At 46.2% G+C, this 27,531-nt stretch overlaps 2 protein-coding genes across 3 annotated transcripts in view; both read right to left on the bottom strand.

The window, feature by feature from the left end:
- The window catches only part of LOC126562512 (protein hairy), a 579,505-nt gene extending 568,109 nt beyond the window's left edge, over window positions 1-11,396 (bottom strand). The window contains exons 1-3 of the mRNA XM_050219048.1: window positions 11,248-11,396; window positions 10,658-10,753; window positions 9,641-10,527 (exon numbers count right to left, since the gene is read on the bottom strand). Of these exons, the coding sequence (XP_050075005.1) occupies window positions 9,658-10,527; window positions 10,658-10,753; window positions 11,248-11,352 (1,071 nt within the window). The 5' untranslated portion in view covers window positions 11,353-11,396 and the 3' untranslated portion in view covers window positions 9,641-9,657. The remainder of the gene's footprint in view (window positions 1-9,640; window positions 10,528-10,657; window positions 10,754-11,247) is intronic.
- Window positions 1-27,531, bottom strand: part of LOC126561420 (protein Smaug) — a 469,519-nt gene that overhangs the window by 321,977 nt on the left and 120,011 nt on the right. The window lies entirely within an intron of this gene.

Below are 27,531 nucleotides of genomic sequence, written 5' to 3'. Positions count from 1 at the left end.
CAACTCGAGACATAGACCACTAATTGCATTAGATCAACCTACCCATCCCACCCTCCCAGTGGGCTTCAATCATGCCCGTGCAGCAAAGCCTCAATCAAACGGTCACCTGCGCGGGCAAATAAAATAAATAATACAAAAAGCGAACGAAAGGAATCACACCGCAGCTCGCGGGGGATGGAATGGCGCAGAAAACACTGTTGCACCGTACGTGCGTGTTTGAGCGTGTATGTGTGTGCTTGGTCGCGCGCGCGTGTGCCCGACCTGCGCGAATCGTCGCGAATGAAAAATTATCTCAAAATCGCACCATCGCACGTTTCCACGCGCCTTGTCAAGGGACCCAGCCATAATTACGACAATGTTGCCGCTCATGTGTCGGTGTGTATGTGTTTGTTCGCGTTCGCGTTCTTTTGTCGATGGCGAACGCCACCCCGCCGAATCCCGAACTCTTCGCTTCATTCATGGAGAAAAAGGGCGCGAGGGGAGAAAAGGTGTTGTTTAGCAAGGTAGCGGGAGGAATGGTTTTGCCGTACCGACAAAACCGCCCCCCCCCCCTTCCCTCCCAGGCGGCATGTGCAACAAACAGTGCGATTTCACACGAACACAACGCATCGCTGCTGCCGCTTCGCCGGTGGTCATTTGTGGATGAACAGGCATGATCGAGCGTCTAGCACCACCAGAACCCGGGGGAGAAGCACAAGGAAGGGAGGGGGGCGGGATGGTGTGGTGGGGTTGAAAAGCGCCGCCACCGCGACCATGCGAAGACGTGCGACACAAATAAGCGTGCGCTCTTGTCAGTCGGTTGGCGGCGAAACAATGCGGCATGTAAGTGCAGGGCCACACATTACTCACTGCCGCGTTTCACGATCGTTTAGACGAGCTTAGATGGTGGTGGGCGACGGTGACAAGTGGGGGGGGGGGGGGGGGGGGGGGGGGTGTTATGGGAAACGCGAAAGGTGGGACCGTAAGGTGATGAGGCTGAGCAAACATTGTACGAAGCGAAACGGACCACGGCTTGTCAGCGCGTTCAGGGTAGGCCGTTGCAACTACGGTAGCCGTCCCGTTGCTGCCCATGGAAATGGGATGGAAAAATGTTGTTTTATCCGATTCTTCCCTGCACAGAACGGTGACGGTAGAATGATGTGAGTCAGTGGATGAAGCACACGCGTGCTATCTGATGGTAAATTCAATTTAGTTTATGATATGATGACCAGTTGCCACAGGGAAACTGCGTTTGCTCATTCTTTGCATCGTATAAGTCATTGCTCAGTTGCCCATTAGATACAAAATGGATGATGGGAACAAGGCGTTATCTTTTTTATAGATGCTGCCATAAAGCGAGCTATGACAGATTTTCCAGTGATGCGTAACCAACAAATGACAATAGTTAAAGAATTAAGTCATGCATGACGGAGGTGATCGTAAGAATTTATATCAAATACAGAAGAAAATACAAATTATCTTCTTCTAGGCTTAGCGACCACGGGGATCGTGCCGGCCATATAATCGCTTTCTGGCCATATTGATACTACGTAGACGATCGGGCGGTGCTATGAAGAATTGGTCCGGACGGCATGAACACGCCAATAAGGTATCTGCAATCGAAAAAACTGCAATTAACTCAGAAAATGTGGAATTCGGTTGGGTGGTAGAAGCGAGAGCAGCACCAGTATTCAAACGCCAGAACCGTGGTTCAAATTATGTCTGAACCCTTCTTCCATGATGAGGACTAACTATCTCACTACTTGGTATCAACAAAGCTAATAAGCCATCGGATGACCGGCGTGACCTGGTAGGTTGTTAAGCTAGGAAGATCAAGAGAATTATTTGACGATAAACATCGAACCTGCTGCATCTATCAATGCAAAAAGCATCAAATGCATCTCGATCTCGGCATCAAAATGAATTCAGCTGTAAGGCGCCAAATGAAGATAAATATTTAATTAAGACACTCAATCGATTACGATCGATCGATCCCGCAACCGTAGTCACATGACGCAACGCTTACCGCTTTCAATCCAGTACCGACAGCTTGTTACTGTTCCTATGACGGGACGGGTTAGTTAGGGAAATTAAAAAAAAGAACTGAGTTACTTTTCTCACCCCAATACTTCCCCGTGTGCGAGAAACATCACTAATCCCCTAAATAGAAGCTCGCGATCATCATCAAAACGGAAACGATCAGTGCGATTGATGCAAGTGGTGAGCGGTGAGTTTGGAGGCACGTGAAGAGGGAAAAAAAACTATTGCCCCACGAGCCGACCGTGAGAAGATGCTGCAGTCAGGATGCAGCACAAGATATGTGAGAGGGGAGGGGGGGGGGGCGTACATGCAAACACACACGCGCCCGCTCGTACACACAAAAGCCACAGGGCGAGTAGCGCGGTTCCGCGTGGCGCGACACAAAGTGCTACAAAGTATGAGCCTCCCTGTCGTAGCGACGTAACGAGTCGAAGCGCAAACGGTCCGACACCGACACTTCGTCTCCCTTACATTCCTTTGCCTTCCGTGCCCTCCCCCTTACCTAATGCCTAATGATGCCTTAGTGAGCACGCGCGCACGCGCAACCACTAGCCACGCGGACGGAATTGCCGACCGTTTTTTCGAACCGTTCCCACGTTTTTGACCGAAACCACCTTCCCCGAGCCGTTCCTGTGGTGCCGTTCACCACCACCACCACTGCCACCTACCTATCCACTGGGAGTGCCCTTTTGTCACCCTTCTTCTTCTTCGTCTGCTGCTGTTCGTTCCGCAGTTACCAACCCAAAGTAGTAGTAAGTTCCGATCGCACGAGAGAACAGTACACGAGCGCACGAGTTGCTTCTTCGTTGTGGTGTTGGTGGTGGTGGTGGTGGTGGATGCGATGGTGTGGTTCGTTCCTTTTTTTTGTGAATCTGTACTCGCTTTCGCTGGCCAGAAAAGCCGCAAACGGTCGCGGGTTCTCCTGTCAAAGTCAAATCGAAGCGTGAAACGATAATCTCCACCGACTGGCGGTGGCGTGGAGTTCGAAAACCCGTCCCAGAAGCTAGGTAGAGAAGGGAAGGAACTAGAAGGGGGCGAGACGGGGAGCCTCGGCATTGGGGTGGAATGGGGCAAGCACCGAGATTTACTGCACGCTCGTGTCGACAATCCCGTGGCGAAGCGGGTTGAACCAAAGAAAACGTTGGCCAGTGTGTTTTTGCACCTCCTCCCTTAACCACCCACCACCCCCATTCACATCTCCTCCCTCCCTTTCCTTCACCATCACAAGAATACTCTCGAGTGGTGGCGATGGTAGTGTGCGGACGTCAAAGCAATCGATGGGATACTTTCGACACATTTTGACGAACGACAGGGCGCACGCGAGATGATACGAAAGGGATGGAGAACGGCGGGAGTACGAGAGCGGGAGAGGGTCATGTGCGGACAGTGAAGGGGAGTGCGGGACACGAACATGTGCGCACATGTGTTTCAATGTTGGTTATTTTTTAGTCTTCGTTTTTTTTTTGGATTCTAATCCAATGTGGCACAGTTGCAGCAGCAGCAGCAGCGTTAACGTCAGCGGTGGCAAAACCACAACCACAGCTCACTGTGCCCTTTTGAAGTGTCATATCGTTCGGGACACTGAGGGAGTAATGCTGAAAAGGCTTTTAGTGTAAGAAAATATTTACAATCATGTTTCTGCTTGGGTCCCGGAAGGGACGTGAGCTGTGCAGGTGCTGGAGAGACGATAGGACATCTTGATGGCATCCGATGACCTTGATTATATTGTAGCATTTGTTTGCGTGCTGCCTGGATTAAATGGCACTTATTGCGTTTTTGCCACACTGTTATGATTGTTGGGGCGGTTGCTTATTAATACATCAGATAGCTCAACGAATTTTGCACGGAGATACATTTTTAATCAACATCTTTGGACACGCCATGGCTTAAGTTCAGCGATGGGGATATCAACAAAACATTTAGTACTAGTAACATAGCAAGTTCTAAGTCATTAGATCTAGTCATAATTTCATGGTGATCTTCAGTAACTCTCAAAGCACATCATCTTTTCCGATTTGAAGCCCACCTGATGATTGACTTTAGCCATGCAACGGTTGCTGCATCAGACGCAGCCTCTACTGGTGTGATTTATCAGTTCTCAAACATTGAACATAGCTCGTCAAATTCAAATGTACTCCCTTAGCCTTTGCTGCAACGTCTGTTGAATTTACAGCTTTGCATATGTCCCTCAATTAAACGTGCTTTCCATTTTCCACTGTATTTGTTATTCATTTCAAAAACATCAATTCCATTTCAACTAATTAGTGGCGAATAGGCCAAAGGAATATCGAAACTATTTCAACGAGAATTCAGGAACGACTTTACGCCTTTTGCTTCAAATTGTCGCACCTAGCACCTGTTCCTTGACACATTCTTGCTCGCAAAACACATTACACGCACTCGATCATGACAAATGGCCGAACGTCAATGGTATGCTAACAATGTTGCCCGTGTTTGTTGCCCCAAACGATCCCCGGATGCGGAACCACCGGTTCGCACCGTGCAGCATCAATATTTCACTAACTCATTTCATGCTCCCGGTCTGTTGTCGAAACCCACTACTGGCACAAAGTTGGCCACTACAGTTCATGGCGTGATCGTTAAATTTAACCTCGCTCGCATCGCCACGAAACACCGCAACTCAGTGGGCTACCGTAGTCCATCCCGTGAGTGGGAAACCCCATAAAACGCGTAAAAATACGCCACGGGATGTGGTTCAGAAGGAACAAAACAAAAAAAAAAAAAAACACCACCCAATCTTGCCGACAACACCAAGCGGCGGGTTTAATAGCGAAATTATCTACACCATGCTGGCCTGCCGCGGGAGGCGCTCGACGATCCCATCGTAAATCGTTTGACTCACGCGGCTTTTAGTGGATCGCCGCCCCGGTCACGGATTGTCTTGGAGCGATTTGAAGTGAGTGATTGTAAGCCCCTGCTGGTACTAGGTGGCGTGCGAATGGCTAGACAATAAAATGGACAGCACGATAACAAGCTTGCTGAAATGTTGCTCGTTAAAGAAGGGCTGCTTAAGGGGCTTTGTACGGACATACATCCTCATTAACAGGCTTTGTCACAGCGCGCTTGCACACTGATAAGGAGGCACATCAGGATTCGAGCGGCAGCTGATTGATATTGTGAAGAGATCGATCGAATACGAAGAGTATTCGATCGATCTCTGCATGCTTCACGATCGAGCTGCATGCTTCACGAACTGGGAAAGATTATAAGGTTAGCTTTAGGGAGAGTTACAAAATACGAATCAGACCTATAACAGCGAAACTCTGCAGTAGAAATAAAGCGCAAATTTACATCGACCCTCATTCGCAGCCCCAATACGAGGACTTCTTGTTGAAGTTACCCGTTGCCCGATCGATCGCACGTGACAGTTGACAGTATGTACGCCGTACCCTGGCCGGCGTTGGCTGGTGCTTGGAAGAGGTGATTTATGCCAAGCACTGCTGCACTGACACCAAAGAATTAGGTTTGCAAATAATCAACTAGCGGAACACTTACAGTGGAATGCTTCTTGGTCTTAAGCAGTTCCATGCGTCGAAGGAAAAGTTCGATGATCTACATGGGCTTTCCGATTCTTATTATCGGACCCAACGGCTCACTGGGCTATACTTTCCCTTGAGTAACGGTGAACCATTCTGTGCGGTTAACTTTTTTACCCTTCCCCATCTTCCCTGGGCAGAATATGAACAGACGGGCAAAATCACGAGACACCGCTCACCGAAGGACTGCCGGTCACGTGTCGGGTGAAACAATTTGAATACCGAAGCATGCGCCCTGGATTGCGGAGTGGGTTGGAGACAGGATTCGCAATATCTGGCAAGTCTCGTGCACAAGTCTTTAAGTAGGTCGTCTGCTGCATGGTAGATGATTTCACCCATGCAAGATATTGTCCGGATGATCGCTCCTCGTTTCCATAAGAAACATTAGGAATGATCTTGCATTCGGAAGTCTCGTGCATTCGTGCCGCGCGAATGCGCATCGATGTAGAATGATTTGGAATCACGTGACGGATGTTGGAATTTGAATTGATGATAGGATGACGTAGTCGCTTCGTTTCTTGGAGATCATTTACTTTGAAGTTAGCAACAAGGATTGGTTTGAAATGAGACTATTTTCCATGGGTTTTTTTTAATTTCATAATTTCATGATAAGCATAGCAGTATCGTTTTTCCACACTACATACCTGGTTGTTGAATACTGTACGTAAGACGAACTATCCATAGGTCTTGACGGATTAGGTCTGGACTTTATGGATTTTTTTCACCAGAAAGCACAATAACCTCAGTTCTTGTTCTACGTCTCAGGCGTCGGTGTTTGTTTTGAAACTGCGGCCAACAGTCTAGCCGATGGATGCACGCGATACCGACCTGACCGACCGAGGCTGTGTCGGCCGACTCCATGCACTTTTGGCAGCGTCACGTGACCGTCATCGAATCTAAAATCGCACAAGCTCAAGTCTAATTTATGCTGGTTTGTTTACTTGGCATTTGAAACGATCGGCGTTAGAGTTCACGCATTTTCGATCAATTGCACTCAGCTGCACATTAATGCAATAATGTGGACGTTGGTTCGGATGTACTCGGATGTCTGGTTAATTCATGGGAAATTCTAGAATTGCTGGAAAGGTTCTGCATTGTAATTTGATGCTTCTGTTTCACATTCTTGAATAGTAACGAAATATGCTGAACGAATATGAGAATTGTAACTGGCGTGTTTTTGCTCAATAGCATTCTTATAAGAATTCATCTTGACCGTTTCCATAATTTAGATTTTTCTGTGTTTCTTACTTTTTGCGTAGCACAAAGCTTGAGTAATTATATAAAATGTGTTTGTTCTTGTCAAATGTTTTCCTTATATCAGAAATAATCAGATTTATGCTACAAACGTTTTAAATAGCCCCAGAACATTATTCAACACAATATCACTGGCGCCATCTATGGATGATTCCACTTACTACAGAAGTTGGATTTTTCATTTTTGTTCCTAGCTGGAATTCCATGAAAAAAAGGGATTTTGCAGAATTCTAACATATTTTATGCGCTTATTATCAATAATTTTGAACCGATTTTTTTTCTAGAAAATTGGAAAACATGATGTGGCTGCGGACGAACTGTTGAGTCTCATTTCTTCTGCCCCTCCCAATCAAAGAGCTTGAGGTCAGTAGAGTTGCTCTGCGCAATTGCGCTGCCTCACGATTAACCTTCCACATCACTAATCAACCGGCACACGTATGAATCACGTACAACGGGGTTGAGAGTACAAAAAAAAAAAAGACTAACAACAGTACAAACACTAACTCCCCTTCACCACTCACAACCCATGATTTTTCACACCTGCCACACTTGACGCACTTGCCCGCGGGGTAGAAGAGGAACTTTTTGGAGCCTTTTTGGACAATGTATCGCTAAATGATGGCCGATCATTGCTTCGCACCCGTGAGTAAGCCTGGCATGGAATCCCAACATTAAGGCACGAGCCATATTGTAGCTCTCCCGGTTGGGTTTGATGGTTAAAGAGGGTGTGAAGTAACACCCCTTCTGTCTCCCACAAAAAAAAAAAGTATTTGAGAAAAGAAAACAACAACTCACGTATTGACGTCAGCCACAAAACGCCATCGTGGGTACGTGTCACGCATCGATTGCTGATGGCCTCGTGCAGAAAATGAACGAAATAAAGTAAAATAAAAAAGCATCATATCCTCTTCCTTTGGGGGCACAAAAAAACGGTTCCCATCCCGTTCATAATTTGCCATTTGCCATGGTGACACGCTGCGATGAGGAACTTATTTAACAGCCACCGGGGCCACAACAGAGCGGAAACGAACGACGATGAGGCGGAAGCTACCCTGTCCTTGGGTGCGCGATAAGCGTTGGAATACCGGGTTGGAATATCACCCACAAAACCCTGTCATTTCTTATTTTTTTCTCAACGACAAATGCAAACCCAATTTTTCATAAATGAATAAATGCAATTACACAGGTTAAGGTTTATGTTTTGTATAATCATATTTGTGTATGATTTTCGATTTTATATTTTCATATCTCATTTTGTGCACAATCACGGCCACCGGGGGGTGGTCCGATGTGCTTAGGATTTTTTGTTTTGTTTATAAAATAAAACTAGTTTGTTTTTTACATAGGATTCTTTCACTTAAACGCTAACGAGCTAATGGCCTACCGTTTTTGTATGATTTATATTAAGTTAGAAAAATAAAAACTATCATCTTAGTTGTACCTCAGCAATGCCTAATTTACAATGAAACGACCTGTGTCTCTTTGCGTTTCTTAGATCTGTTTTCTGTTTTCTTTATCTTAATTGATTGCTTTCTCACTCCTCTCATTGCCACAAAATGAATTGCTTGGGTCCTTTTTCTTACTTGAAAGTCTGGCCTTCGTAAATTCTGGTTTTTGTTTAGCAAAACAAAAATTCTAGGAGGTTAATACGCCAGCGTTTTCCTAGCACACGCGATCATTCCCTCCTTCGTTTTGTTTGTTACACTCTTAACCTCAGATTCTCAAATGGAACTCAAAAATAGGAGCAATAATTTAAAAGAAATTACATTTTAATTTAATAAGTGCAACTAAAAAGCACGACCGTGTAACACAGTTCGAGAAAAATTCGAACTTCCTTACCACACACACACGCACACACTCACTTGTGAAGCTCAGGTTGCTAGGGTTACTTTGCTTTGGAAGACTGCTACTGCGCCCTTTTTGTTAACGAGTGTTGTGTGGCTGTGGTGGTGGTTGTTATACTACACGACATTTGGAAGACATTTGTGATTAATTGTCGCGTCGCACAAGAAGGAGGTAATTAATTGGTTTTCTTTTAATGCAAACGAAAAAAAAAAAGAAACAGCTCTTAAACCATAAAACTATTACAAAGCTAAAATTCTGTTGGAAGCTTAAAGAAAATCACACATTCGAAATAAACGTTAAAAACAAAGTAACTCTGATTTAAAACAAAAATAGGAGGCTATGGCGAGGAGGTCCTTTCAAACGCGACTCTCACACTCTTTTTCACACGCACGCAAACACACACACACATTCACACCACTTACAGCTACAAAGATTTTGATAAAGCTTTTTAACCCACGTTTTGCTTCCTTCGCTAGAGGCACTTGCTCACACACGCACATTCTCTGATTCACTTCAAACTCCTAATGCCCTTGCGTAAACGTTTTTCCAGTTCTTAAAAGTTATTCACAGCATCACACATGTTGCTTCTTCCACCACCGTTCCATGGCCACCGACAATTTCCTGGTCCAGTCTCACGCACACAAACAGACACAGGCGCAGATATATTTGGTACACTGAGCACTGATTTTCGTCGAATGTGCAACAACCACCCCTGTTTTTAGGGCACACACTAAGATGCATTAATTTCCCAACCGGTACGGGAAATCGTATGACTAGTATGACACTTTTCTGTTCCAGGGTGGTCCGCTGACTGGACCGAGGGTGAGGGATCTGATGTCTTTGTTGGTGAACCATTGCGGGAACGCTGCAGTAGTCGATGCGAGGAAGTCTGCACAGCATCCAACCCCAAACAATTCCACATTAATATTTCCTTAGGTACTGTTGTGTATATGACTCCGGCTAACTCCACACACCGCACGATTTACCACGGGCGCCATGGTTTGCCATCGTCCTCCTGTTTCATCTCCTGATCCTCATCGTCATCGTGGTACGGTTTCTTCATGACGAGCGACAGCGGACTGTCGGGGCTGCTGAACGATGAAGAGGAGGAGGAAGACGATGACGACGACGACGACGACTGTTGGTGGAGATGGTGGTAGGCGTTGGCGGACGTGTGGCATTCCATCGGTTCATAGTGGGAATTGGCCGGGCTGGGTGGTGCGTGGTACGGCGAGGAGGTAGCATGTTCCCGGGGTACCCGATCGTACAGTGAGGACGCACCCGAATGGCTCGAGGAGGCAGATCCGGTGGAAGCGGTACGGGACGGGATCGGTACGAGCATCGGGACGGGTGGTTGCTGCACTTGGGCGGTGAGCGTTTGGGCTGCGGTTGTTGGAAGAACAAAGGCGATGCTTCCGTTAGGTAGCTTGGTCGGGATGAGCTGAACGCTCGAACCAGCCATATAGACACTTCCATTACCAGCCTGGATAGCGCTGAGCGGTGCAGGATGGCCGGCCAGTCCGTATGGGTGCGGATGCTGCTCGGGGGAGCTTGGCGGTGAGGGCAGGATGTGCTGTTGCTGCTGCTGCTGGTGGCGCTTCGGTAGATCCGACTTGTTAACACCGTTGATGCAGTTGCTGAGATGTTGCAACAGACGGCGCTTAACGTGCGGATCAATCTCCGGAAAGCGGCCCACCTCCTGTGCACACTCGTTAAAGCCGGCCTTGAACTTGTTCATTACGCTCGGGTCGGTCGCTTGCGACATGGCGCTCTGTTGACGCTGCAGATTTTCCAGATGCTTCACCGTCATCTCCAGGATGTCGGCCTTTTCCAACTTTGAGTGACGAGCGGGCTGGATGAGGAGAAAGCAGAGATGGGTGGGAAGGCATATCGTTAATAGTGTTTCAATAGTTAAGAATTCTTCTTGAAAGAAGGATTTGATTTTAGTTCGTTAAAAAATAAAAAAAGGATAAAATACTTACGTCTTTCTTCATGGCGTCGAGGATCAGCGTTTTAAGCTCGTTCAGGCAGTTGTTAATACGAGCACGGCGCCTTTTTTCCATGATCGGTTTATTGCTCTATAATTGGCAGGAAAGAGAGAGAGAGAGAGAGGGATGGAAAAAATGATTAATTTAATGCTTCCGGAACACTTGCGATTTCTTGCTACATCTACCCATCCGATACGCCGATAAGGCTAAAGGTCTTCAAACATGGCAAAAAAAACCCCAAAAAACCCTCTTGATGCTTGTTAATACCAGCGTCAAAAGCATCATCACGAACACACGAATTAGAGGCAGAATTCATAGTGAAAAAAATCCCCATGCATGGGACATTATCTCCTCGCTGATGATGCTTGTCCCTCATTAACTAAGCTCATGTTGTGCTACTCGTAATTTCAATGGCAGCGATAAGCGCTCGGCGAACAATCTAGCTTAATTTTTTTTTGTATGCTGCGGTACGTCCTGATTGTGTTTTTGAAGTTGAACTTTTTGGGGTGGTTTTTGCACCTTTTTGCCATGTTGTTTTCGAGTATTATCGAAAAAAAAAAATATACACCGAAACGGAAACTTACCCGACGATTATCGCTGGAACGTTTGACCGGCTCGGCCGGCGGTATCTGTGTGGTGGCCGGCGTTCCGGCGACCTGTTGCGCGGTGGCTCCAATTCCGGTCACCATTTTTGATATGTGTGTTTTTTTTTTTTAGCTTTTTCTTCACTCAACAATCAACACACTATCACACACTTTTCCACACCGAAAAAGGCACGTCGTTCCTCAGAAAGGGGTTTTTTTTATCTACACTGTGTCGAGTTGTACTACACAACACCGTTTTGCTGCGGTTTTTTGTTTGTTAGTTGTTTTCGGTTTTTCAAACTGTGTCACTATTTCCCGGCTGCGATTATTTGCTTTGTTCACACACATACACCTGATCACACTGGCTGCTGTTGTTCGTAAAACTTTTGCTTTAATCCACAAGTAACATTTTCTCGATCATCACCTTAGGGCACTTGTTGCATTTGCTCTCACAACACGCTAACCCAAAACAAAAATGATCTTTTTGGTTGAAAACTCACACGGCACACACCACACAGAGAGTCTCACCGTCGTAGGAGGCTGTGTGTTCACTTCACTGCGTCCGAACGATGTTTGCGCTTATCTCATTCCGACAATCTTCGACACTCTCGGCGTGTTACTGAAACCGGCACTTGCTTGCGTTTTGCTCCGGTGCGAGTATTAACGTGCGTCAGCGCTGGCAGACTTGGGCAGAGCAGAGCCACGACTTGCTTCGCTGAAAGCTTGGATGGTTTTGATGCCGTACAACTGTTCGCAGCTCTGTAGATCCCTTCGGTGCGCCCTCGACAGCGAGCGAGCTCGGTTTCTCTGCGCTCTTCGCTCACGCACGCTCTCTTTCTCCCTTCGCACACGGGGGTTGCTGAGAGATGCGCGCACTATTGCAGGTAGTGAGTGAGCGAGACAATCGACTGGCAACCCCGTGAAGGTGTGACTGCGATGGATTGCTGCGACGACAGATCGAAAAGCGAAGGACGAAAGAATCCTTCGGGAATTTTTGGGGTGATTTTTGTGCTTTTTTGTGGAGGGGATGAATCCCAGGCAGCGAGAAACGATCGGAACACAATGTTTGCTCTCGCTCTGGTGCACCCCAACAAAACAGGCAAATCAAAGCGCAGTGTGCCGTAATCGAGGATCGTTTTTGTGCGTTGACAAGGGGTACACGAAGGCGAGGAAGAAATCTCGGATGCAGGTAGATGGCACAAGCGTAGATGGCAAAGGGAAGGAAGATTAGGATCAGGACATTTTCCTCCTCGTTCGCTCGCACGTCCATGCCACGCAACGCAGGGACACGAATTAATGGATGCGTCTTTCTTTTACCGCCTCAAACACTAATGTTTTTACGGTCTTCTCTGGTGTTGCTTTTTGGGCGAGGATCTTTTTGGTTATGGTTCAGTAGATTGCTCAAGAGATGGCAGCACCAGTATCGGAAAATGTAGCTTCCTTTCTGAGGGCCTTTAAATTTGAGGTTTGGCTTGGAGAGAGTTTGATTTAGCTTGGTAATTATAAGATTTTTTGTAGTGAAAGCGTAGTATCTAACATTGCTTATCGCATTACGGTAACGTAGACAAATTTATATGGGAACACATCTAAAAACCTCCGAATGAAAATTTAAGTGTAAATGAAAAATTAAAAGGGGTGATCTGATCCAGGATGATTTGGAATTTAAATAAGTGTAGTAAGCTTTGTAAATTACAAAAAATCGACTGCAAAATCTGCATGCTATCATACCTTTTTCCCATTTTTTAAACTCATCATCACCACCTCTTCTAAATCCATTTGAATCCTTTGAAATGGAGATATCCTTCAGCAATAAGCTCAAATCATAATCCTCCATCTACAGAGAAGCGTTCGAAATCGCACCCAATCTTTTCATCAAACATCAAAAACCGTGGTGTGTCTATGTTCTGCATTTATCCTCAATTTCCAGCACACGTCCCTTCAAACATTGCCCTTTCTGATGGGCTCTTCTCGAGAATGAAGATCAACGCACGGGTAGGACGGATCGTTGTGTTTCTATCGTTCTTACCCACCGCATCGCGTCGCATCGGGAAGACCCATTTTTTGTTGAACGGGATCATTTAACAAAAAGGTACAGACAAACGGCCTGCGATTGACCTGCGATCCTAGCGAAAAGTCATAAATGTGATCAGAGCCTTGGGTGTACGGAAGTGTATGGTTTCGTGTGCCTGTACGCGTGGTTGCATTTGTGGGGTGTTTTAGAAAAAAGATATTTGTATCATGATTTACTGACATTGGATGTGTTACTGAACTAATATAAATAAAGCTAAACACTTTGGTCCAGAATTTCCAAATTATTTGTTATAGATCATGCGTTTTAAAGCTCAAATATAATGATCAATACAATCATCAAGTCAACATGAGAAATCCTTCCGATCATCAATCGAAGAAGAGTCAAAAGTAATGTAGGAAAGCAAAGGATGAATAAAAAAGCAACTTCCGAATCGCTCGAAAGAGACCGAAAGTAAGTACGGAATGAGCTTTCGTCCGATCGTGTGCTTTTGATATCGTTTCCGTTCTGTGTAGAAAAGTGTGCTTCGCTTTGATTCCTTGTTTACCCACTTTTTTTTCTTATGCTCCACGAGCCACGAGCTCAACGCGCGCAATGAAAGCGAAAAAGCGCACCCTCGATGTACCAACCCCCTAGAACGAGCACGCTCACCACCTCACAGCAACCCCGTTGTGGCGCGAGAGCGCACAATAAAGGATCGGCTCGTTTTCATCCCCCTGAACTTGAAACATGCAGAAGTGCGCCGCAGTAGCCACGATCATCATCATCGTCATCAGCCACGATCATCGATGCGAACCGACGCGATCAAAGCGAGAGCTTTTGGGAGAAGAATAGCCCCCGACCCGAAGCGAATCTAGAGGGGAGCTTTTTTCTCCTCCACGAGAGCACGAGCCCAGACGCACGAGCGTCTCACACACGACGAGCCACGAGCGAGACAGCTAGCGGTTTGTGGCGCTCGGCGTTTCTTGAAAGAATACATAAAAAAACACCCCAAAAACGGGAGGCCATCCATCCACGCGCCATGGGAAAAGAGCACGCTCCAACGCGTGCAACCAGGGGGGGATTGGTTGTTGCATGCTCAGCAGCTCGAAAATCGTGCCACTCGCGATCGTCCGAGCGTACCGTACAATTCGAGTAGCTCTAAGGCAGGAGAATATCTCACTCACCGCACAACACAAACGGCTCGCGCGAGAAACAGGTAGCGAGCAACTCGCGGCAGCACACTTGTTCGTGTGCCCCGCTGGAATGGAAGTTGTTGGGGTGGTCGAAACATCGGGGAAGATGGTCCCGCTAGGGGGTGAGCATTGAGCTGTACGTGTGTGTGTGTGTGTGTGTGTTTGCGCACGCTTGCGACCACAGCGGAACTGAGCGTGAGAAAAGAATTCGTCGATGTCGGAAAGCGCGCGCGCTCCGAAAAAAAAGCACGGCTCACGATCACGGACCGTGTTCGTTTTTCTTTGTTTCTTCCTCTTCCCATTCCGTCCCCCTTTCCAACATCCCCCACCCCTCCCCCATCCAAGGCATCAACTTAAAAAAAGAGACGTGCCGCTGCATCAGCATCCAGCTCAGATTGCATTCTTCCTTTGGCTGGCGGTTTCGTGGGCTTGCCGTGCTCCGTGCGTCGTATTTTGTTTTCCTTGTTTCCTTTTTATTCTGATTTCTTTTAGTTGAAATATGCTTCCTTCACCATTCCGATTGCGCGTGTGTGTGAAATGTTTTAACCGATCTCTCGCCTTCACACCGGTGCATCGCCGAAAATGTGGCCCTGCCGTGGATGACGTGATCGCGCGTGAACGCACTGCTGCTGTGGGATGAAAATGCACCGAAGAAAATTGGTTTGATCGCTTCCCTGGCCACCGGGTATTACCCGTTGCCTCATAGACGGGCTTTTGGTTTGGTGCTATATGTCGTTGCGTTGGGCGCGTATTGCAGGCTTTTGGATCAATCTGTTTAGGTGATGATCTCATTGGGAATTAAATATGCGTGTCTTTCAACGATTCGTTCTGTCAACAAAATCGGCTGTAACGAAAAAGTGTAATTGGAGTCTCCTTAAGTCTAAAACGTAGATACTTTATTTAACATAGTACATAGTAGAGTAGAATTTTCATTTAAATATTTATTCATAAAGTGTTTTGCTATTTTCTCCCAAACAAACGCATCACCTCGAGAAGTTGTTTTTCCTTTGGATGATTCCTACTCACCGAGGAGGTAGGTGTCAATGATAGGCATCCTTTCGAACGAGAAAAGCTACCTTGAAATCCTTCATTCAAACCTAACCTCCACCAAATAGCAGCACGAGACCAAAACAACAGCAACAAAGTAAAGAAAAGCAACAACCAAAAAAAAAAAACATCTCAAACCGGAAACTGTCTGCTGGTGTCGCGCCTGACCCTAATCGTCTACGCAAACAAGCATCGAGCGAGAACCGAGCAGGATCAGGACCTCCGTCGTCGAAAAAGATCAACCCGGTTGGACGGATACACTGAAACATTCTCAATGAATTTTCCACAACGCCGAAATGGTCCCGGATCGAAGAAAAACAGTTTCCACCATTCTAATCGCCAACGAAAACAAATCATCCATCATCAGACCAGCCGGAGCAGCTAATCCTTCCCGGGGACCACCCGTCACCCGTCTGTGTGGTCAGTTCGTCCGTGCGCAACTCGATCGATCGATACTGTTTAGGGCAAATATTTGACCATTTGCCACTCATTAGTGCGTCGACATTCGCTTCGTGCCGGTTTTTGTGACCGTGCCCAGGGCCAGTAGACGTCTTAAGTCAAGCTAGAACAACATCCTGACCGCCGACCACCGGTGAAAGGATTTTGTGAATGAACTCGGGGGCGAGATTTCCGACCCGTGGTTCAATGCTTCTTTCTACCTACCGAGCGCTTTGGGCCCGTGAAGGGTAACGGATGTGTGGTTCGCAACAGAAGCACGACCGTCAGTTAAAAACTGGAAGGCAAGGAACCAAAAACAACACCAATGCAAGCCGTTTTCGGAGGTAGTGTTTTATATTCGCATTTGCGGGGTTTTGCCCCGAGGATTGTGTGCGAGCGTGGCATGTTTTTTCTTGAGCTTGAGGCTGTTGATTTGGCCGTATTAAGCTGGGCTCGTGGGTTGTCTAATGTGGCTTCGTGTTTAGCAAAATAGCTATACGATACAACCCGCATTGGGGTACGTACTAACGGCATAACTTCGGCGCACACCTTCGAATATGCGAGTTTGTTTATTTAAGTGCGAGTTTGCGGAGACTTTCTTCGACTGAGCTGAGATTAGGGACTTGGCAGAAGGGAGAGCCGGGAGCAACGGGCAGGCTAGGATTAGGATTGGCTTCGTGAGCTGATCCGTTGGTTAGACTTTGGAAGCTTTTGGGATTTGGCAGGAAATGTTGGAGGAAAGTGTACGATCTAATGTTATATCACGTGCGAGATGGACTTATGATCGATTAGTGTTGCTTTGTTTCGTATGGATGCGTAGCAGTATAGTAGAATTGCAGCGAGTGAATAAAACATACTTCCTGCAAGAAAGAATGTTCTCCAAAACAATGTTCAAGTTAATGTAATATGATTGAAAAAGACAATTTGTACTTCAGTTCTCCTGCTTCTCTTACTTGGTAAAAGGTATTGCTTATTAAACAATTACATAATTTTATTTTTGCTTAACAAACTTGTCGTTCCTGCAGACCATCGAATGGTGTGCAGGACTTCTTGATAACAAATAGTTGGATAGCTAAATGTCACTAGGAAGGACTACAAAAGACTTGGTTATAGAATTCGTCAACCGTATACTCTATCCCATTCGAGACGTTTCGATACGTTTTGTTTCATCCCATTCAGATTGGTGGGAACCAGAAGCGGGATTTTAACATTTAGGGAACCCTCTACGCCCCTCATTACAAACCCCATTCGTCCAGCCTTCCTCTCCGATTCAAAATTCAATCACATCCGTTCACAATGTGGCACCGCAACGAACGCCGCTACAAAGCAAAACGCGACAACAACAACACATTTCAACGACTTCCGCGCGCCACAATTCGCGACGGATCTCACGGATGATCTTATGCCCGACCGACCGACCCGTGTGCTGTCGTGCTGCCGCTAGTGCCGATCGCTCGGCCCCGCGATAATGACTTCTTCTCGCGCCTGCTATAGATTGAACGACAGGACGGGACAGAGGGAACAATCGCCGACTGCCAAATGGCTCCAGTGATGGGTCGGCTTTTTCGGGGCAGCCGGCACCATTCGGGCACGACTTTGCTTTGGCTGGGCAAACTGAAAAGAAATGAGCACAAGCCACAAGTTCAAAAGGCGCTTTTTCGGCGCTACCAAAAAGGCAAGCGTCGTTTGAAATTCTTTTCGGTCACAGTTTTGGTACAGACAAAAGGCCGTGCGGGAGAGTGGGACGCTTGTGGGACGCAGCACGGGTGGCAGATTTATTGTTCTGCTGGACGTGTGTTTCTTTTTTCGGAGCGCAAAAAAGCGCTGATCAAACGGATCGATGCCGGTTTTACCGAAATAGCATGGGGGCGAGTAGGAAAAATGCACCCAAAAAGTCGTGAGCTGATTCCTTCTGCGAATTTGGTCCGAAAAGCGGATCGTGGGATGATGCGAGTTCCGACGAAAAAAACAAGGAGGACTTAAAATCGAAACCCTCCCAACGAACGAGTGCGATATGGCGAGGCCTTCAATCGCGCTGAACGCGAAAATGGGGCAAAACCGTTTGCTTGAACGATTGAAGTGGCCGTCCTCACGGTGGGTGGGAAAAAAGGCGAGTTCGCACATCATCAGCACACTGCTGTTTCTATTTGCTATTTTCATTTACGCCCGCGTCGCCTCAACTCACTTGACTCACGCGATCGTGCCGAGAAAGGGCTTGGTCTTTGGGGGTTCTTGCCGGCGACTTGCAGTTCGTCACGTATCGCACAGACGCAAAACGTCAACGATAACGACCAAAAAGGGCAGCAAAGAAGGTCGGGATGTGTGTGTGTGTGTGTGTGCATGTTTTGTATGTACCAAGTACCACACATTCGCGAAGCGAACCGGCAACAAAGTGCGCCAAACCTTATCTTATACCCTTACATACTTACGGCGCGGGAAACCTCGAGGAATCGGTATTCCGGCTTTTGAATCACCGGGCAGCAACACCCTACACCCTCTCTCTCTCTCTCTCTCTCTCTCTTTCTTTCTGCTCTGGAGCATCGTCCCGACGCAAGGGACGCTGATAAGACTTGAAACATGATGCCGGTTGCGCGAGTTCGTAGAACCTGTGGAACGGGTAATGATGGACACGTGCACAGACACGACACGATTAGACCTCACTTAACGCGAGCGACCAGCGACAACCCGATCGGTAATTCTCCCGGACACGTTGTGCGGTGTAAAGCACGAGGTAAGCTTACGCCACGGGGTTTCTCCCGTGATCGCATTCTGTTCATGTGCGCCAACATGTGCATCGTACCATCGGTGGTGTGGAGCAGCAAGAAAACGGGGAGTTGCTCGGAAGCGCGAAATTCCACATCAAGATTAGCGTGCAGTTTTTTGTTGTACTCCGTTGCAACACCCGATAAGTGGTTGGAAGGCTAGTCATTTACATCCGACTCGTGTGTCCGACGGGCCGGTTGCTGCAGTGGTCTATTGACAATTCGGCACGGTTGATGAATTGCTTCGCCCATTTGAAGCACTTGTTTCTGGCTCATGTTTTTGAAGGCTTCTATTTTTATGTTGCCTTAAGCGAGATTTTTACTGAGGCTGGAACGGTTGTTTGCAAGGTTTTTGTTTGTGTTTCTGCTTATCGGTTTTACAATCGCAGGTAATAGGTGCGTGTTTTGGGGGGTTTAGTTTTGTTGCAACTATTTTTATGTGTTTTCAATGAGTATTAACTCTTGAGTGTCCGTTGGCGCAAACCGTACACTCCGCGTTTTAGTTGTCGTTCAGCGTCAGTTTCATTTAAGTTACAATTGCTAAATTTGAGAATAAATTTAATTAATCAATCAAACCACTAACAAGAGACACTTAATCGATGACAAGAGTCTCATTTTTTATGTCAAATTAAAAGTACAGTCGGTTAAGCACGTACTTGAGCACCCTTTACTTGTTAGTTTTGTAATTCGACTCAAACAATTGAATTGTAATTTCTAGGATGCAATAAGACTCTGATCGTAATGACCACAAACGGTATCAACTCTATGATAAACTTTAAAAAAATTTAATCATAAATTAATCATACATGACGGATAGTCATGAGAATGACTCAAATCTACAGAGCCCTTTGCTTCTCGTCCGTGTGGTTCTAATAAATAGATATCTTTCTATTTTCTTATGCAGAATAATTATTAATTAACCATTGGTGCATTACGTTCATGCCCAGTAAACAATTTGTCTTGGCCAGTAATCGCGCTTTGAAATAATAAAGCCATAAATTAAAAAGATGTACATTAGCGCCTCATTTCCATGTGAAATCAATGGACCGTTTGCTTTTCTTCGCTATAATTTTCCAAACAAACGAACGTGCCATCTCATCATGCAACGGTACCAACGGTTTGCCAAGAACACGTTTCAAGATCATCACGTTAACAAAAACATTTCTCCTGCCTTTCCGAACACCACCAGCACCACGGGCAAATCCACGTCCACCGAAAAACTGCGCGTGATTTGTTCGGCAGGAACCAAAAGCTGACGGAACGTCGACGACCTGCCAACAATCACAACCGCGTTCGACGACGATAATTACTACCACGGCACGTCCCGCCACGTACGACGGGGTATGGGGAGGAATGGCCACATTTCAAAACAGTGCAAAATAACCGATTAATTACCACACCCGGGCTTGTTTGGAAGAACCAAGCGAGAACCTCCCGCAGACGAACATCTTCAAATTAAACCGTGAAGAGAGCTGAAGAAAAACGCCGGCATAGTTCTCCCACGCTTACCATGGCGTCGCCCAGCGGATGAAAGAACGTCGTCCTGTCTGAATGTATGCGCGTGTGTGCACTCTCGGTGGGAGTTCTAATCCAGTTGCTGCCGTGCGGGGGTGTAGGTGTACGAAGATCGTATTGGCTTGGCTTCGAAGCGCCACAGCAAGGGGATTAAACACCGCAGTCTCAGTTGGCTGAGAAGAGGTGAATAATGCGAGTGGAATTTAGAATACATCATGCTTGATTGCGGGAAGGTTGTTTGTAAATTGTTGTTTTTCGACCAGAAGAAAAAGGCAATAACATACGATGAAAAACTGTTGTCTTCATTCGTAATGCCATGTGTGAATAGGACAATTTTGTGGTTGTAAATAATTAATGATCAGCCAGAAGACATCAGAAATGTGGTGTGTACATCGTATTATTGTCGTTTTGATCTAAAAGAAAGCAACAGAAAACCAACCCTTTGGCACGTGTTGCAGTGTAACAAATTGCATATGAAGCGCATTTAAACGAAATGCATTGATCACGCGCTATTTATAAGCCAGTGGGAAAGTGCTCATGGAGTAATATTAAATGTCTTCTCGTGCAACATTCCTGTTCAAAAAACAGCAAACCCTGGTCGTCAATCGCTGCCTAAGTTTAATGTTCTAGCACTAAAACACACTGCCAGGAACATTCCATTCGATTCCACGGTCAATTGAGTGATCTTTACGACGCTTCGCTTCGTGAAGCATCCTGCAGCATCCGAGGGTATCCGCATGCGGGCAAACCACTAACACAAGTAGCACCGAGCTAGTAGCTCGTAATGCAGCAAGTCGCCGGAAGCAATTTATGGCGATATAAATTCACCCGTGAGACCTCAGGGCCACAATGAACGCGTGTAGCAAGGCGAGGCACGACCGCCACGATCGCCGATTGCCATCAGGTGTTAGCGCTTGCGGTGTCGAACGATGCACGACGACGCACTAATGCATCCGCCGAATGCACATCTGCATGCAACACGATGGTTCCGTCCCGGGTGCACTTTCTTTCGTCATGCCCCATTTCGGCTAATAGCAAAATCGACGACGGTTTCAAACTTCCTCGTAACCGACTCGAGGACGGGGTGCAAATTTTTAGGACGGGTGCGAATAACAGGAAGCTTGCGTCAGCAGATCATTTTTCGTATTGCAGAAATATATTCAAAGGGGAGAAACACACTTTAAGGAAATTCGTTAATAGGTCACCCCGGTAGTAATGATTGAAATGGTTTGCGCACGTCTTAATTAACTGATTATCGTGGATTTTGTTCGAAAGGTAGACGCGAGAAGCGATGAGAAAACTAGATTAGGGAAGAGTTTTAGTCTGATTTTTTTTCTTTGCACCGCAATCCGAGCATAAAAGAAGATCGATTAATCGTATTAAGCCGGGAAATTATCGTCAATTAGCAACCGGAAAACCAATCTCTTGCCGATTCCGCCGATCGTTTGATCGTGGTTTAAAGCAGTTGCTGGTGCTTATTGCAATTGAAAGTGAATGTAGAAAATGGATTGAGAATATTTAATGATGTACATTGAATACTAATTTTGATTGAAAAATTGTATAAATATTTTTACATATTTGTTACGATCTGTTTGTAAAATTTGAAAAGTTCAATCGAGAGTATAGTAAAAAAATTGAAATGTAAATTAATGGAAACAATATTAAAATACATTGAAAATAATTTTTTGATAAAAACTTGGTATTACACAAATGTGCTGGCAAATGTGATTTTCTTAGATTTACCAAAAATGTAAGTAAATATCCATTTGCTCTACCTCGACCGTGACATGTGTTCCCTCAGTGCAACTGGCAAAGAATGCAAACCATCGCACATAAAACCTGACTCATAAAGCTCATGCTCATGACATTTTCCACATTCCGATGCATTTATGCCCCGACACGATTAGCATTTCCACCAACCAAAGGCAACTTAATCAGCCAGCCACCACTCACGGTCCGGCGGGATCGTTAAGCCATCAACCCAGAGCGATGAATCGGTAAAATTATCATAAAATCCCCGGGTGCCCTTAACCCTCAACGGAACGCATGTGCATCCTTTAATGTGCTGCAGCGCTCTCCCGGCCTTCGTGCTGCATACTAAACGAACCACACGATCGTTACTTAAGCGATGCACCAGGCTCACTTTTCGTTCATTAAGTCGTGGCGTGTATGTGTGAGGGCGTTTGATAACTTCATTAGAATTATTTTTCCCTTTTGCGCCGCAAGAAATTGAAACCTCAGCGAGAGGTTTCTTTAGGTCGGGTCGCTTGGGTCTGGAAGTTTTGGAAAATTTATTCCACAGCAAGCGATAAAACTGTCACCGAGTGAGTCCGAGCTGTCGGGCGTTTGTGGAGAGGTTTGCTGGAGTAAAATAGTCGAATGTGTAAACACGCTTAAACATAAATAATTTAAATCCTACTTGGAATGCTTGTGAGAAGGGAGGGCTTTGAGTTTTTGACTAAGAAGTAGGCAAGAAACAAAATGTGATTGTATTAAAAATCCTGCCGTTGAAGCATAAATCGAATGGGGAACAAAGAAGAAAACAAAACAAAAAACCAGCGAAAGGATGTACTGTGGATCGAAGTGGAAAATATTACGCCACAGATTAGATACCGATCTGTTCGATCTCGTAAGCAACAGAACGCAACAACGGACATTAGGTTGGGTCGATTGTGTTTCGCTCGTTCGCTCGCGCAACGTAGCCGATCGTATCGATCGGAAAAGACAACGGTCGGTGCGTAAATCAAGGAATTTTCAATGTTTTCCGGTTCGGGCTGGGATCCCGCGTCTGGCCCGGATTGCTTGTTGCGAGAAGGCACAGCGCAAGATAAGATAACGTCGCACCGAAAGACAAACGATCGTGACGAAATTTTGGGATGTTTGTGTGTACGCATACGGAAAATGTCGTGATCCTTTCTTTTCGACAGCCTCCGGAAGTGGTTGGTGTTGAAATCGTGTTCTCGACACTCCAGGGGTCAGGGTACAGCAGGCTGCTTATTAAACGGGCTCGGTGTGATCCAACGCTGGCAGGAACGACGGTACTTATCGATAATAATCTCATGAAAATCCTGCAGGGAAAATGCTGACCACTTGCCAGCACGGTTTGTTGGGCATGTTGGGTGCCAATTTTTGTGCGGTAAGTTTGGTGAGTGGATCAGTTGAAGATTCAGAACCAAAAACCAAAAAACAAAAAGCAACAACTCCTTGGGGAACGAAAACAATTCAAAAACAATCTCGATGTGCAGCTGGTATCGGTCCGGTACTGCCAAACCAAACCATCCGATCCGATAATGGCCGGCGGCAAATTATGTCCAATTATGCGATTTCCCGTTATGCACGAGCTGCACGCGCGAATTTGGCAACTTTTGTTATTCTTTTTTCCCCCATTTCGTTGTCCTTCATCATACAAACTTGGGGAAGCGTTTGACGGACGCCACGACGGTACAGCTTCCACGAAAATAAGTTCCCGTATACCGGGGCGAACAATGATGATGGAGATGTATGCTACGCATCCTGCTTCATGTTGTGCGCGTGGAGCGAATCACAAAACGAGCGTTTGAAAATGCTACCCCACGAAAGACCATTCACCTCGTTCGCATAAGGATAGTAAATAGCAGCCGCACCAGCAGCAGCAGTATGTTGGTGGTCTCGCGGAGATCGTTTTGCATCAAACAGCGAATCAAGCGCTGAGCATTGCCGTTCTAGCGGATGTTTATGCTAATAATAAAGAACCACCAGAACCACCACCACTCGGCGGGAGCTGTGCGTGCAGGATTGCAGAGCGCGAAGGTAGAGGAGGCAAAATGACACGGAGTTGTTTACAAAAAGGCGAGAATCACTTGCGTTGAAGCAGCTCGGCGTTTGACTCTGTTTAGAGCTCGTAAATGAAGACGTGTGACAAAGCAGTGTGCGATTGCAAGAAATGGAAATTGGAGGATAGGAAGTGAACATAATGCATGTACGTGTAATATGAGCATAAAACCTCAAGTGGCAAGTGGACGAAGAATGTGAATCAGAGCCAACCGGGAGGCTAAAGTAGACGTCAGCCTTTTCGTTATACGATCCGTGCGATCCGTGAGGTTGAACGGGGTTGACAAACATGTTTATCACTGGATGTCTGTTTGGAAGGAAATAATGAAGTGTACTCTGGTAGGCGAAAGCATAATCTAAACGTTAAACATTCTCGTTCCAAAATGTAATGTGCTATATGAGAACTAGCAAGCAGATTTGTAATCATTTATCACAATTTTACTTACATCGAATTCGGTAAAAATTGTTAAAAATATATATAATAACACAGATATGGACAACAGAAAAACCCACCTAAATGATCGCAAAAAAATGATTTCTACCTCAAATTTTAATTACATTGATACGTTGTAAAGTATTAATGGCAAAACAAAAGGTTTTTTCATGTTTAAGACAATCTTTAACAATGCGAAAAATCTCGCAGATACGATTCATTATCGAACATGGCTAAAAATCGAACTATACTGAGCTCTAGTTCCTGCTTGTAAATCTCTCAACTACAACGACTCACTCTATGGAATCTGTTCTACCTCTTCATGTTCGTCGAAAACATTGTTTTGCTTTGTAATTTTCTCCCCTAATGCCCGACGCCCAACCTCCCCTCTGACCACAACCCATTCATTGTCGAGCATTACTTCAACCGCCCACTGCACGATCATGGAATGTAACAGCCCGTCCATTGAATGACCAACTTCAGGTTCCATTCATGAAAGCGGAACCATCCCTTACCTTCGCCATCCCCTCCCACCCGGTAAATCAATCCGCCTTCGACCGGGCGAAGGATTTTCACACGCTTTGCCAAACGGGGCAAACGCACACAGAACCGAAGATCGAGTGCAAAAGTCGGCACCGGGGCGATGCTATCATTAGCTGACCGGCGTGTAGAACGAGGCCCGTACCTTGGGTGCAGGTTGTTTGCTGCTTCTGTTGCTTCTGTTCCTGCTGGCGGCAACGCGTTCTGCCGGAAAACCGGAACTTACCGACGCCATCAGAACCACAAGCGTGGCGAATGGATTGGACTCCCTCCTGTCGTCTCTCCCACACATGCACGCCCACTTCCCGCGCTGATGGGTGTTGGTTCGTGCTGGACCATCAGCATACCACACGTTCCCAGGCAGGCAGAGTGTAATTAGATCAAATGCGGTTCCTCTGCTTCGCTGCTCCCAGCCGCGTCCGTCCGCTACCGTCGCGTACCTTACCGCTCGTGGGAAGAAAGCCAAACCGGGCGGCTACCGGGCGGGCGAAAGAAACTTGAACGTTTATTCCACCTCGGGGAAGTGTACGGCCGACTGGTCTGTGAGCCTTTGCTTTCGATACGGCTAGACATGCGGGGCAGCGTCATGCAAAGCATGTCTCCGTCGGCGTGCGAGCCAATCATGTCAGCGAAATTGACTCCATTTCTTTCCGTACACGGTCGGCCGTGCCCGTTAGGCACGTCCGCAGTCTGTCTCGGCTTCTGAACCCGGGACCTAGTCACACCGACACACGATTCGGCAAGGGAACCAACCTCCCCGAGAGAGACCGTAGTGCCGCTAATTAATGCCGTAATTAATCCATCTGCTAAATGCTAAGTGATTGCATAATTCTACCATCCTGCCAACACGAGCATCGTATCCAGCGAGCGATGGTGCCGGGCAAGCGGATGAGACGAGGCGTCTGGTCACTTAATTTTGCCGCACCAACACAACCGGGAAGAAGGTGCCAAGAATTTTGTTCCAGAGTGTAACCGTGTCGAGCCGTGTTCGAGTCGAGGTGTGTAAGGTGAGATGAGAGTTTTTATTTTTAGCGTGACATTTAGCCGGGATATAGTGGCACGGAATCCAATAACGTGTGCCATATTCCGGGTATGTCGAGGCCGTAATTTTGGCCAATCGATTGGTTCGATGGTAGGTGGTGCGAGATACTGAAACGGTACAGAGTGCAGAAGGAATAATGTATGGTGCGGGATGTTTCTAGATGGTTTGCAAAGACAAGGTGAGAATGGATGTGAAAATTATGTTGCTGTTAATATTCAAGCCAGTGTTAATATTCAGCAGTCTATAGAAATCATCAAAAACTAATCCAAAGTTGTGGAATCTGTCGGAAAATATTAGCAGAATAACTTGAGGACTTGTGCTTGGGAAAAGAATAAAGCGAAAGATTGTTTTCTATGTTGATTTTGTTTTAAAATATGCTTCGAAATTAACAAAAATCTTTTCAATTTATTTAATTTGATAGACGAACATCGAAATTTGAGTAGCACAATTTATTTGAATAATAAAAGTGAAAAACTAAATATTTTCATTTGAAAAACTGATGTAAAAAGGAAAATATTCGCACCGATTCAGTGGACGACAAGCCTTCCAAATGATCTAAAACTTTGAGAACACCAACTTTTGCCACAGGCACTCCAAAGGTACTAATCAAACTCAATGAACATCTCATTTTCTTAACGTGGATGGACAATCACCAATTTCTTAAAAGAATTCTTCAAAACCAGTTAAAACCATATTTCGCCTTGAGCCATATGTGTGGCATCTAATTACCGCTGAGTTGTATTAGTTCGATGAAACTAGTCTGATTATATGGTAGCAACAGTGGGAATGCTTTTCATCTTAAAAATCCTGCACCAAGCGTACCCATTAAAGCTGAACACGTCAATCCGAAAACCCCTGATCCCGTTAGAATATCCTTCCAAAGGCACCAACGTTCGCAAAAAAAAAAAACGATGCTTTCTTAATCAAGGACCGAACATCAGTTAGTTTGGGGAAGCAACTTCCCACGATACTTCATTCCAGCGCTTTGTTACGAAAAACGCAAGGATAAGAACGTTCTCTGCCAGGGTCGAGAGGCTTCCCGTTGCTGGTCGTTGTTGATCTCGCGTGCAGACAGTGATCACCGGCAGCAGTGCAATCATCGTTCCTGGAGGGTTGGAGGGTTGGATGGCTGAAAGATTTTGTCCAACGGCAAAATAGCTTCTTTTTGGAGCGAACCATTTCTGCCCCTCTTCCAAGCCGCTACCCACCCTTCCACCGTGGAGACCAATTTTCTCGCTTCCATATTGCGCACGTACGGGATTTTTCATCCGATCGCCGATTGCTAGTGCTCCACCACGCGAGGCAACACACACACACGTACAGAAGGCGTACCCGGTACGTAATTACAGTGTAAACAGATAAAATGGGAAAATCGATTTCGCAGCTTTCGTGTTAAAATATTAATCCGCACCGCTGGCAAATGGGTTATTGGGCCTTGAGCCCGGGAGTCGGCGGTCCTCCGGCACGATTATGGGATCGCGACTGACGAGTTT

This window comes from Anopheles maculipalpis, chromosome 3RL (genome assembly GCF_943734695.1).
Source record: "Anopheles maculipalpis chromosome 3RL, idAnoMacuDA_375_x, whole genome shotgun sequence".
Lineage (NCBI taxonomy): Eukaryota > Metazoa > Arthropoda > Insecta > Diptera > Culicidae > Anopheles > Anopheles maculipalpis.
This window is presented reverse-complemented; position numbering and strand designations above follow the sequence as displayed.